The sequence below is a fragment of the Capra hircus genome, chromosome 29 (genome assembly GCF_001704415.2).
Source record: "Capra hircus breed San Clemente chromosome 29, ASM170441v1, whole genome shotgun sequence".
In the NCBI taxonomy this organism is placed as follows: Eukaryota; Metazoa; Chordata; class Mammalia; order Artiodactyla; family Bovidae; genus Capra; species Capra hircus.
The window spans coordinates 28,168,771-28,181,236 of record NC_030836.1 but is presented as its reverse complement, the minus strand read 5'-3'; the positions used below and the strand labels follow the sequence as shown (position 1 = coordinate 28,181,236).

General features: G+C 48.9%; 1 protein-coding gene across 1 annotated transcript in view; it reads right to left on the bottom strand.

The window, feature by feature from the left end:
- The window catches only part of PKNOX2 (PBX/knotted 1 homeobox 2), a 103,929-nt gene that overhangs the window by 42,793 nt on the left and 48,670 nt on the right, over positions 1–12,466 (bottom strand). Inside the window, exon 4 of the mRNA XM_018043220.1 lies at positions 8,298–8,469. Within this exon, the coding sequence (XP_017898709.1) occupies positions 8,298–8,469 (172 nt within the window). The remainder of the gene's footprint in view (positions 1–8,297; positions 8,470–12,466) is intronic.

Below are 12,466 nucleotides of genomic sequence, written 5' to 3'. Positions count from 1 at the left end.
GCATCCGATCCTATCACTTCATGGCAAATAGATGGGGAAACAATGGAGACTGACAGAATTCATTTTCTTGGGCTCTAAAATCACTGCAGATGATAACTGCAGTCATGAAATTAAAAGGCACTTGCTCCTTGGAAGAAAAGCTATGACCAACTTAGACAGCATATTAAAAAGCAGAGACATTACTTTGCCGACAAAGATTTTTCCAGTAGTTGTGTATGACTGTGAGAGTTGGACTATAAAGAAAGCTGAGCACTGAAGAATTAAGGCTTTTGAACTGTAGTGCTAGAGAAGACTCTTGAGAGTCCCTTGGACTACAAGATCAAACCAGTCAATCCTAAAGGAAATCAGTCCTGAATATTCATTGGAAGGACTGATGCTGAAGCTGACGCTCCAATACTTTGGCCACCTGATGCAAAGAGCTGACTCATTAGAAAAGACTCTGATGCTGGGAAAGACTGAAAGCAGGAGAAGGGGACGACAGAAGATGAGATGGTTGGATGGCATCACTAGCTCAATGGACAAGAGTTTGAGCAAGCTCTGGGAGATGTTGAAGGACAGGGAAGCCTGGTGTGCTGCTGTCCATAGGGGCACAAAGAATTGGACACGACTGAGCGACTGAACAACAGCTTTCTATAGGCACAAAGAATATCTAGCGCCTCCATCAGTACAATCTCTCTTAATTTTTAAAAATATTTATGTATTTGTCTGAGCCAGGTCTTAGTTGCACTATGTGGGATCTGGTTCCCTGACCAGGGATCAAACCCAGGTCCCCTGCATCTGGAGGGTGGAGTCTTAGCCGCTGGACCAGCAGAGAAGTCCCTACAACCTCCCTTAATTTAACATTATTATTTCGATGAATAGTAAGTCTCATTAAATGCCAAACATTGTACAAGACCTCTCACTCGAATAAGATGCCAGTCAGCTTTGTCTCCTCCAGCCAAAATAACCCTAATTCCTTAAACCTTTCTTCTTTTTTTCCTCCCTCTGTTCCTTCTTCCTTCCATCCTTTCATTTCTTCTTTCCTCTTTCTCTGAGCTTTCCTTAACTGGACTATTTTCCTTTTCAATCAACATTTACTCACTTTAAAATCTTTCCATGAATACACACACACACACACACACACACAGAGGAAAGTACACATACCTATAGTCAACAAATACTTCTTATGTAAAAAGAATCAGAAAATACAATTAAATAGAACAAAATAAAAAGTAAAATCAATCCAAAATAGCTTCACTCAGATGAAACACACGTGCAATGTGTTTAAATCAGATCTGATGCACAGTGGCTGAAAGTGGACCTACCTTTTGGTTTAATAAAGCACAGGTGAAGGATTACTTTTTTATGAGATAACAGACTTGGTTTAAAGATTTAAGAACATAGAGTAAATCACAATGGTATTTCAAGGCAATGAATATGTAGGATCTATTCAGTATTAGAGAAAAAAGTGGGCAATGCCATTAATATGGGGCAGCTGCCTGGCATAGCACAAAGCCTGTGGGATTTACCGTCAGCCCAGATTTGAGTCCAGGCCTACTGTTTACAGATTGAGTGACATTGGGCTAATTCCATGACTTCCCTTAGCCTCAGTCTTCCTCATCCCGGACTCACAGGATTTGATAAGGGCTAAAAGAGATAATAATGTGAAAGTGCTTTATAAACCACAGGGAACCAAAGGCATATACATTTTTGCAACCTCTTTTAATGATTTCTAATATCCTGTTGGCTTTTCTATTGCTATTTCATTTTCAGAGAGTGGAAAAATAATCATCCCCAGTTTTTTCTTCTATATTTTGGTTCGTGAATCATCCTCTAGCTTATTTCTAATGCAATTTTGGGTTTTTGCCTCTAAATCAGAGTAAAACTCTGGCGTATTAAACTATTTCCCTAAGTGATCAATGTCATGTAAAAGGTTATTCCAAATCTTCTAGTGCAATGAACAGTTCCATTTAATTTAACATCATCAACAACTGTGATGAAGGTATCCTTAATTCCTTTTCTCCCAGTTTGGCTTCATCTGTTAGCTTCTCTCCCCACCCTTTTCTTTCAAAACACTAATTAAAAAAGCAGCCCTCTTCTTCTAAGTAGCATCCTTCACTAAAGCAAAACAAGATGCAATCTTACATTGTAGTCTCATATCACAACCCACGGGCCCCGCATGCAGGTGAGTGCTCAGTCGGGTCTGACTCTTTGTGAGCCCTTGGACTGTGGCCCGCCAGGCTCTTCTGTCCATGGGATTTTCCAGGCAAGACATCTGGAGTTGGTTGCCATTTCCTCCTCCAAGGGATCTTCCTGAACCAGGGATCACTTAAGTCTGAACCTGCTTCACGTAAGTCTTCCTGCATTGGCAGGTGGATTCTTTACCACAAGGGCCACCTGGGAAGCCCGCATGGCCTCACAAGTCTCAGGAAAGTCCACAGGATGGGAGGGAGCCTCTCTCCGGAAAGTCCCATGGTGTGATGTCCTAAATCTTTTATTTGCTGTCTGAGGATTTTGAACCAGACCTTTAACTTCATCTGTAACATGTAAGCTGATCAATAACGCTTACACTGAAGAGCTGTTGTGAACACTGAATGAAACCATGTACATGTGTCCTGGGCACACAGCAACTGTGTTGTATGTTAATTATTTACATCAATGTGCCCCTCCCTCCTCCATCAAGCACTTTTCTGAAAAGTGGCCTCTCTTGTAAGATTGCGACCTCTTCATTTGATAATAATAAATCCTTGCCTTTCAAAGCGTTTATATACATAGCACTTTACAATATGCAAAATGCTTCTCTCTCCATTACCTCATTTGAGTCGCACAAACCTGGGGACCCATAGGCACGGTTATCATTCTCCTGGAGAACAGGAATCAAGACCCAGGGATTAGGTAACCTGTGAAATTCCAGGCAGCAATTAGGGAGTATCTCTGCCCTGGAGGGCAGACCCCTTTTCCCCTCTCCTTCTCTGCACTTTGGGAAGCTGGAACAGTCTGCTTCATGTACAGATGAATTGGTGAACATGCATTCCTACAAGTGCTCTGAGGTGCTTCCCACATGTCACCAGGGCAGCCAAAGCTAAACTCTAATTGGGAATTTTTCCAGGCCAGCCCAGCCTGGCCTGAGCAGTTGGAAGGGTAGGGTCCCTGGAACAAGGCCTGGAACATGGGAGAAAGGGGAAGACCAGGGGCTGGAGACTGCCAGATGACTGGGGGACAGGACGAGCACTTAGGGAGGCTGCCACTCAGGACAAGTTAAATAATTTTCAATGTGGCACTTCCCCTGCCTCATCCTCAGACTTTGGAGAGGTCTTGTGGTTCAGGGAAAAGAGGTGGGCTTCAGAAGCTAGACAAATCCCAGCTCTGCAATTTAGTGACTACAGGGTCCTCAGTCTTGGATTCTCCCTTCTGTAAAATGGGTATAGTGATAACCCCACCCAGGGCTATCTCATGAATTAAATAGCAGAGCTGGGTGCTAGGAAATAGTGGATTTTGGAGGCTGAGTCTGGGGCCCTCCACCTTCTGGGATGCTCTGCAGGATTCACATGGTCTCTACACTTCCTTGTTCTCATCTGTAAAATGGGATAACAATAGCAACTCCCTCAACATCATACTGAGGGTGGAAGGAGATTTGGCCAGAAAAGAACTAAAGACGAGTGCAAAGGAAGTACTAAGAAAAGACGGAGTCTAGGGCTGCATAATTGCTGAGTGTGGGCCAGGGCTCCGTGCCTGTGTTTGACTCACGTATGAGCTGTGTGGTCTTGAGCTATGATTTCACCTCATGTCGCAAGATCCTCATCTCAGTGAAAGTCGCTCAGTCCTGCCCAACTCTTTGCGACCCCATGGACTGCAGCCCGCCAGGCTCCCCTGTCCATGGAATTCTCCAGGCAAGAATACTGAAGTGGGTAGCCATTCCCTTCTCCAAGGCATCTTTCTGACCCAGGGATTGAACTTGGTTCTCCTGTGTTGCAGGCAGATTCTTTACCTTCTGAGCCACCAGGCTTCTCTCATCTTTAAGCCCCCTCATCTTAAAATAGGGATAGTAATAATCTGTGCCTTGTGGGTCTGAAAAGGGGATTAAATAAGATAATCCAGGTGTAGTGTTTAGGACGACGGCACCTGGCACCCAGTAAGTATGCTATAAATGTTATTTATTACTGGCTTTGATTATTATTTCCTTTCCCTGTTCTGGGGTCTTGTGGGATTTTCTGCTCCCACTGAGGTGAAGAGGGTCTGGACAGAAGGCAGGAGGGAATGACTCTCTGAAGGGGTGCTGCCTGGGGTCCCTGTGGACCATATTCACAACCTCTGGCCTCTGCACCCCACCCCCTTCAGAGAGGGCCCAGGAGCCTGGGGGGCCCCATGTTGGAGCTGGCTTTGCGATCAGGCAGCTCTAATCTGTCCCGTGAGCCCCACCAGAGTCTCATTAAAACGTGCCCCATAAATGTTAAAAAATTTACACATAAAAAAATTCCATGCATGAAACTGAAACCGTACGTTTTACAGCCTCGGTTTGAAATCTTGCATAATATATAAAACCTCGGCCCTGCACTGGGGGCCCGTAAATCAGATTTTATAAAACAAAAAGCTTTTGCCTTTCAAAGGGGTTTAGGGAACTTGCAAATTTTACAAACTGTACCAACTGCCAGTCAGAGGCTGCTGGGCCCAAAGAGGGGATCAATGGGCCAGGTGACAGAGGGCTGGTGAGCGCTGGGATGTGTGTATGGGGAGTTGGAGGCAGGGCGGGGGTGGGGTGTCCCTGCGGGAGCTGACCAGGGGAAAGCCACCCCCATGGCACTGAAATGGGGAGGTGAAGAGGGTCAGGGAGTGTGTGTATCAGTGGGAAAGATGCTTTTTTTTTTTATATAATTAATGTCATATGTTTTTATTATTCAGACTTGCATTCCTCTTCACCTTTCTTATCAGGGTTGTTTTTTGTGAGACGGTCATTTATAAATGAGGGCTCTGCTGCCCCTGGGGAAGCAGAGAGGTGGGTGATGGAGTGGAAGGAGTCAGCAGACCTGGGCACTGACAAGTCACTGCCCTTCTCTGGACTCCAGTGTCCCCATCTGTAAAATGGACGCGCTGCTCTCTATGCTTGGGGTTTTCCCCCAGTGTTTTATGATTCTAAGTTTCTATTCCGGCAGCTGGCTAACCGGGAAGGGAGGTTCACTTAGAAACCTACACTCTTGGAACCTCTCTGGTCTCTGAGCAGCTCTGGGAGGGCTTCGTCAGCCGTGGTTCCCATGGGAACTTATCTGGGGGATCGTGGGAGCCGGGGAGGTGAACACAGCGATTTGCTTGGATGGGAGGAGAGGGACCAGCAGGAGTGGGCAGGACCCACGTCCTGGGGGGTGGTAGGCCTGGTGGGGCTGGCGAGGAGGCAGGATCTGAGCCCTGCTCCAGGATCCAGGGTGGAACAGTTTGGGGGGATCCCAGTGTCCTCGTTACAAGCCCATCTGTGAAAGTCAACATTCAAGGGCAAAGGAAAGCCGCCCTGACACACATATATATAAAAAATAAATCTCTCAATTATCTCAGCTCATTTGCTTGGGGTCTCATTTTATGTCCCTGCTCCGCTGCGCAGTATATCTGTCCGGATAAAGAGTTACAGTCCGCTGGGCTACGTGTGCGGGGTTGTAAAAAATACAGATGCCAAATTAACTGGCTGTGGCACTCGGCAGCTGATTGAGCTGATAATGACGCGATCTGACCTTTTTCTAATTTCTAATTATGTGCATCTCGGCAGTGCCGGCTGCACGACTCTTGTTCTAATGATGGCTCCTGTGGTCGGCCTCCTCACCTCCCCCCTCCTGACACAGGACCACACGTGGGATGGCAAAGGGCACTGCCTGATCCCGGCCCCAAGCCCCGGAAAGTTTCAGGCTCTCGGCCACACAGTCTCTCTGATGGCCTGGAGGTGAGGTGAGGCGGCTGGAATGCCTGGCCTTAGTGATTCTGCATTTGACCTTAACCTCCTGGATGCCACGCATTTTCAAAGGCCATTTAGTTCCACTAGTCATGGCGTTAATTTTCTATGACAGTCACAGGAGACTGGTGTACTGGCTCTACAGATGGGGAAACCGAGTTTCAGAGGAGCTGTTGTCAAAGTCTCCCAGAGGGTGAGCTTGGCCTCATCTCCTTGGCTCCTTCAACCACCTCCATTTAAATAATCAATCCACAGTCATTGACTGTGGCCAGCTCCCTCAGGTAAACTCCTCCGGGTCCACGTGAGGGGGAGGGCTGTGCAAAGCCTGCTCCACCAGTGGATCACTCACATCACCTGGGATAGAAGCCCAGGGGGCACCAGGGGTCTGGGGCCAATGGGGCAACCGCTACTGCAACCCCACCCTCAGATCAGCCGTGGCACATGGTGGACACTACCACGTTTTGCTGGATTAGACGAAGAAATCTGAGCCTACGAGTGAGCAGACCCCTGAGAGACCCAGGTAGGTGGGCCGGGGGAGAGCATGGAGATGGTCGCCTTTTGGTATTTCCAGGCTGTACTCTTGGGTTGGCCAAAAAGTTTGTTCAGGTTTTCCCACTACATCTTATGGAAAATTCCAAATGAACTTTCTGGCCAACTCAATAGAATAAGAGGTTGTCCTGGGGCTGGGAGGGGGAGGTATCTTCCAGAATTCACCTGGCAGGTGGCAGTGGGCAAGTTTGTGAGGTTTGTTTTGCCAGGACTCCTACTTCTGAAGAAGGTTTATATTCTTTCATATTACTCAGCCAATTTTAGGTATTTCCCACCAACTGAGGCCTCAGCTTCTTTGAGGGGTCAAGTGAAGGGAGTGTTCATTCCAGCTCCCACACAAATGGCTGCCTCACCTCCTGGCCCCATGACTGCTGCGGGTTAGCTTCTAAAGACCTGATTCACAATTGTGGTTCCGAGATTCTGATCAGATGACCAGCAGGGCAGGGGCAAGTCTGCCTGCACTAACTATCCAACCAAATGGAGAACCTGCATGGGGACGACTCTCCCAGGGGACCTGAGAGATAGGGGACTGTGTTATCGGGAAGGATGTTAGCTCAGTCACAGCCAGGAGCCAAGCAGAGGTGCACCTGGGGCTCCCAGAAACCTGCACTAATGCTCCTGACCTTGGCCAAGTGTGTATCCTCTGTCCTGTATCATAATGCACCATAACACTTCATAGATTTCCAGGCCAAGGAGGGGGGCCTCTCCTGGTAGCTCTCCTGGACTCCATATTCAACTCCTGAGAGAAGCGGCGGGGTGGGTCATTCACAATACAGAATAATACCCAAGTCATTTAAGTCTGCTCTGCAGATGCACTCTGTGTGTGTGTGTGTGTGTGTGTGTGTGTGTGTGTGTGTGTGTGTGTGTCTTCCTTCCTTCCTGGAGTCACATTTGCTTCTCTAAATCTGTTTCCCTTTGGGGAGTCGGTACTAACTAAATTCTGGATGGAGGTCAGCGCTATAATCAATCAACTTGTGGAAGACGTATTTTTCAGAGTTTCCAAATTTACCAGGCACGATCTGGATAATCCACCCACAGCAGAATCAAGAATCGTGGTTAATAATCCCAGGATAACTGTTGTCACGATGAACAAACAGAGCGGTCTCTCCACAGCTCTTTTCTCAGCAGGATTCCCAGGGCTAGACGAAGAGTTAGAGTATCATCTAATCTATTGGCTCCCAAGCCCTACTGAAGATTACAGTTGTCTGGGAAACCTTTAAAAATGTACAAGTGCAAGTCCCACTAAACTTACTGAATCCTGCTTTCCAGGTGGAGGGGCCCAGAAGCATGTACTTTTTAAAGCTGTAGTGATGACCTGGATGACAAGTTAGGCTTGGGAGCCTCATCTACTATATCCTAAATGGGCAGGACATCTGCTGGTCTTCTCAGTAGAGAAGCTGATCTTCTCATTTGTTGCTTCCAGTCTTCCTACCCACTGATGTGCTTGAATATGCATGTCACCCTCCTCCTTCACAATGTAGCACATGGCCATCAGCTCCTCTCTGGGCAGCCCAAGACGGATTTCCCAACATGCCAGGATTCCAGCCCTCGGAACAGTCTGGATGCCATGGCCCTCCCCTCCTCCCGTCTGCACTGCAAGAGGGTGGGAGGTGACGCTGGTGCTGCGGGGGAGGAGGAAGGCAGAGCTTTGGCAGCATCACCAGTGTCCGCAACTCTTGGTTAAAGGTTCTCAGCTGCTGGAACACCAAGGCCTGCCCACAGCGGGGAAGCACCTTTCTTTGCTGAATGAATAAATGAAAGGATTGCTTTTGGGGCATTTGGAGGGGATCAGAGGGCGGGACAACCCTAGCCAGGGTGGGGGTTGGAGGGTCTTTACCAGATTGTCCAGTTCCGGGTCATCGCTGAAGAAGGGTTTGTGTTCCTGCTCCTGCTGGTGGACAAAGTTCTCGATGTCCACATCGAAGCTGGCAGATGTGATGCACTCAGAGCCCTGGGTGGCCTGTTCACATTTCTCAAACAGCAGCGTCAGGAGCGGGAAAAGAGGATGCCTGCGGGGACAGCGAGAGCTCACACATGTGCACCCAGAGACCTGCTGCCTTCAGGGCTTCTTGCAGTGCAGAAGCCTTCAGGGGCCCATCTCACCTTCCCATCACCTCTTCTCCCAGGGTCCCACTCCTGGAGGAAGGCCCCGGTCCCCGCTGGGACAGCAGCATGTCATACCCTGGCACAGAGGATCCAACCTCCTCATTCCTGGGGCTTCAGTGGCTTCTGTTCCTCCGCTACCGGGAGTCTAACTGTTCTCTCAGTCTAAATAAATTGTGTGGATATTTGAGGAGGGATGCTGGGTTTAACTCTTCAAAGGGGTAGATGTCCATTTCGTGCTCAAGGTCAACCCGGGAAAGAAATACAGGAAATGTCCAGAAAAGTCCTGGATGTGAACATCCGTCATTGGTCACAGATCCGCTTTGGCTGTGTCGAGTCAGCCAAGGGCGGTACCTGTGGGTTTGCAAGTGTCGATGAGGGTGTGGGGGTGGGGGGAGGAAGGTGTGTGTGTGTGGACCTGGCTACTCGTCACATATGGTGGGCAGATGTCCCCACCCATCCTGCCTCTGCTGGCTGACTCAGTTTAGGTCAGACACCCCACTTACATGTGACACCTCCCTACACATTTCCATCAACACCCACTTAGCACAACTGCAATTAAATAATAATACGCATCATTACGTGGCCACTGTTTTTCCCCAAGACTGTCCCTGTCTCAATGATCACTGTATCCTTAGGACCTTGCCTTGACGCTCACAGCAGGCACTTAATACATATTCGGTGACTGACAATGAACTGAAGAATGAAGACTATGTGAGCGTGAGCATGTGCGGCAACACGGGTGGTTCTGTGATGGATGGATGTAAGCTCAAGTGCTTACTTGGCCGCTCTCTGGGTCTTGGTTTCCACATCACCAATTCTGGGAAGCTGTCCTGACTGCCCCACCCTGCAACCTACACAGACCTGGCTTGTTTGCCTTACCACCTGCCTTCCTCACTAGACTGTCAGCTACATGAGGGCAGGAAGCAAGCCCATTGTATTCTTCACTCTCTGCCCAGAATCTAGCAGTGACTGTACGTTATCCGAATAAACATTTGTTGAATATACATGTATGTTATGTGTGAGATGTCATTTGCACATGTGAGTGCATCTCATTCTCATTTCTCTGTAGCCTGAGTGAACAGCTCTGTCTTCACACTCAGCACCTGTGCGTGTGCTTACATGGGTGTTGACACTGGACTCTGGAGCCCCACTCTCCCCACTGTGGTTCCTAAAAGCATATTCACATCCCTCTCTGGCTTCTCACTGAAGTCCCCTGGGACCACGAAATCTGGCTCCTTTCTTTTTGATGAAAATCTGTTTGCTGGGAGAGGAGAAAGCATGTGTCAGGCCTGGTCCCCAGGCTCCTGCCAACGGGGCTGCTGTAGCCAGCACCACCCAGCAGAACTTCCTGCAATGATGAAAAGGTTCCACAGCCTCCACTAACTAACCGAGGCCAGCGGACACTTAAAATATGGCTGCTGTGATGAACGAATGAACTGACTTACAAAGCAGAAACAGACTCACAGAGAATGAACTTCTGACTGCCAGGGGGGCAGAATGGGAGGAAGGATAGTTAGGGAGTTTGGGTTGGACATGTACACACTGCTGTACTGAAAATGGATAACCAGCAAGGACCTAATGTAGAACACTGGGAACTCTGCTCAGTGTTATGCGGCAGCCTGAATGGGAGGGGAGTTTGGGGGGAAAGGATACTTGTATATGGATGGCTGAGTCCCTCTGCTATCCACTTGAAACTATCACAACTTGTTAATTGGCTATATTCAAATATGAAATAATAAGTTCAAAAAATGGCTGCTTTGCCTAGGACCTTGAATTTTTAATTCTAATTTTAACTAATTTTAATTTAAATAGCAACATGTGGCTAGTGGCTACCATATTGGAAAGCACAAGAAATCTTGAAGAGGAAAACCCACTGCGCTTCTTCCAGCAGGAACACTGTGATTAACCACACCAAGAAGGAATGAACAGCCAGCCTACAGAGTGTTTATAGGCAGATGGGGAACCCCTATGAGCCTGTCCCATCCTGGGATTCTAATAATTTTGGACAGAAAGGCAGAAAGTGCTGAGACCCATCCACACCTAAACTCATACCTGCTGGTCATTCTACCCAAGCTCAGGGGGATGGGGCATGGAGGGGAGGTGAACTCCTGTCTCTAATGAGCCGTCTGGCTTGGCAGAGCTGCGCCTGGACACTGCTGCCCTGACCCTTGGTTTGGGAGCTGATGCATAAACAGCTGGGCTCCAAGGCTGCAGGCTGAGTGATAGCATGGAGAGAAAAAGGATCACTATCTGAGGCTAGCCTATCTGCAGCCCCAAAATTGCTAGAAGATCTATTCAGCCCCCTCAGGAAGCTGGTGGGAAGACAATGGGTTCACTCAGCCAGCCACTGAAGACAAAGAGAAAACCAGGTGAAGGGGTTAAACTCCAGTCTAAGTCTTCATTTGCAGCCACTAATACCGCAGCATATTATAGTCTAATCTAACCTGATCCCAGTTTAATGCAAGATTCTCCTGGCCCTGAGTGGAATACCAAAGAAAGCCTCCGCGGCTGTGATTTAAGCAGAGCCCTGCAGTGGTTTAGCTGAGGGACATGAAAGGCAAATTCCAGACGGTGTTATGAATTATTGCGCCTTATGAACCTTCCTACTCTCAACAGATGCCTGCTGCCATTTAAACAGCCACTAGATCAATTAGGAATGAAAGGCACAAATCGACTCTGTACAAGGGCACTAAATTACCAGGAACTAATAATCCGCAGCATCGTGCCAGGTGGTGGGGGGTGCAGCCCGCCCCCCTACCCCCACGGCAGCCGCTGGTCACTGCACCTTCCTTTCTCACGGGTTGGAAGGAGGGTGGGCAGCTGCTGGAAGGAGAGGGGATGGTGTGTGTGTGTGTGTGTGTGTGTGTGTGTGTGTGCGGGTGCGGGTGTGGGTGTGGGTGTGGGTGTGGGTGTGCATGCATGCATGTGCACCTGGGTTGAATGTAGGCTGTCAACAAGAGCAAGTGTGAGTGGCATGTCAGGGACTGTCCTGGGTGCTTTTATCTGTGTGCACACAAGGTGTTATGTCTTGCGGGACTGTGCACATACGGGTTGTGTGCATGGAGCTGGGGTGCAGGGGTCGTGTGCTATGAATACACTGTGTATGTGCCCTGTATTATATGCAGTGTGTGTGTGTGTGCTACATGTTATTTGTATGCAGTGTGTGTGCGAGCATCGTGCGTTCTGTGTACATAGCGAGCATGGCATGTGGGGCAGGGAAGAGGGAGCTGCTGGTGACTACATCTCCCAGCCACCAGCCTTGGGGCCGGGGTGGTGGCAGGAAGCAGGCTCCTCGGCTGCTGTCCTGGCCCCTTTGGAGAGGAAAGTGGTCAGGGAGGGCCTCTCTGAGGAGGTGGCATTTGAGTGAAGCCTCCAATGATGAAGAGGCACTCAGGCAAAGGTCTGAGGGAGGGGCGTTCCAAGCAAGAGAGGACCAAAGCACTTGGGATAGAAATGAGCATGGCGTGTGTCTGGAACAAAGTCCAGGCGTGTGTGGCTGGAGTAAGGTAGGCGAATGGAGGGAGATGAAGTCCAAGAGGTGAACTTGCAGATCACAGGGCTCACAGTGAAGCGGGCTTTCAGGGCCTGGGGTGGAGGCTCTGTCCGTTCCACTGGGGGACAGTGTGCACCTTCAAGGCAGAGCTCTAGCACTGCTCCATCTTATAAACCTCTCACCAGGAGGGGGCAGATCTCCCTGCTGTGGGGTGTGTGAGAGAGAGAGAGAGAGATGAAGGCATACCCGGAAGTGTTTTCTATGACTTATGTAAAGTCTCAGTGAAAGAAAACTGCTTTCCTTCCTGGTCCTGCAAGTGAAGCAAGCACCCGTGGAGCCCAGAGCAGGCTTCCTGGTGGCTGCCATAGCCCCTCTCCTCAGCCCCTCCTGGCCTGAGCAGCACTTTC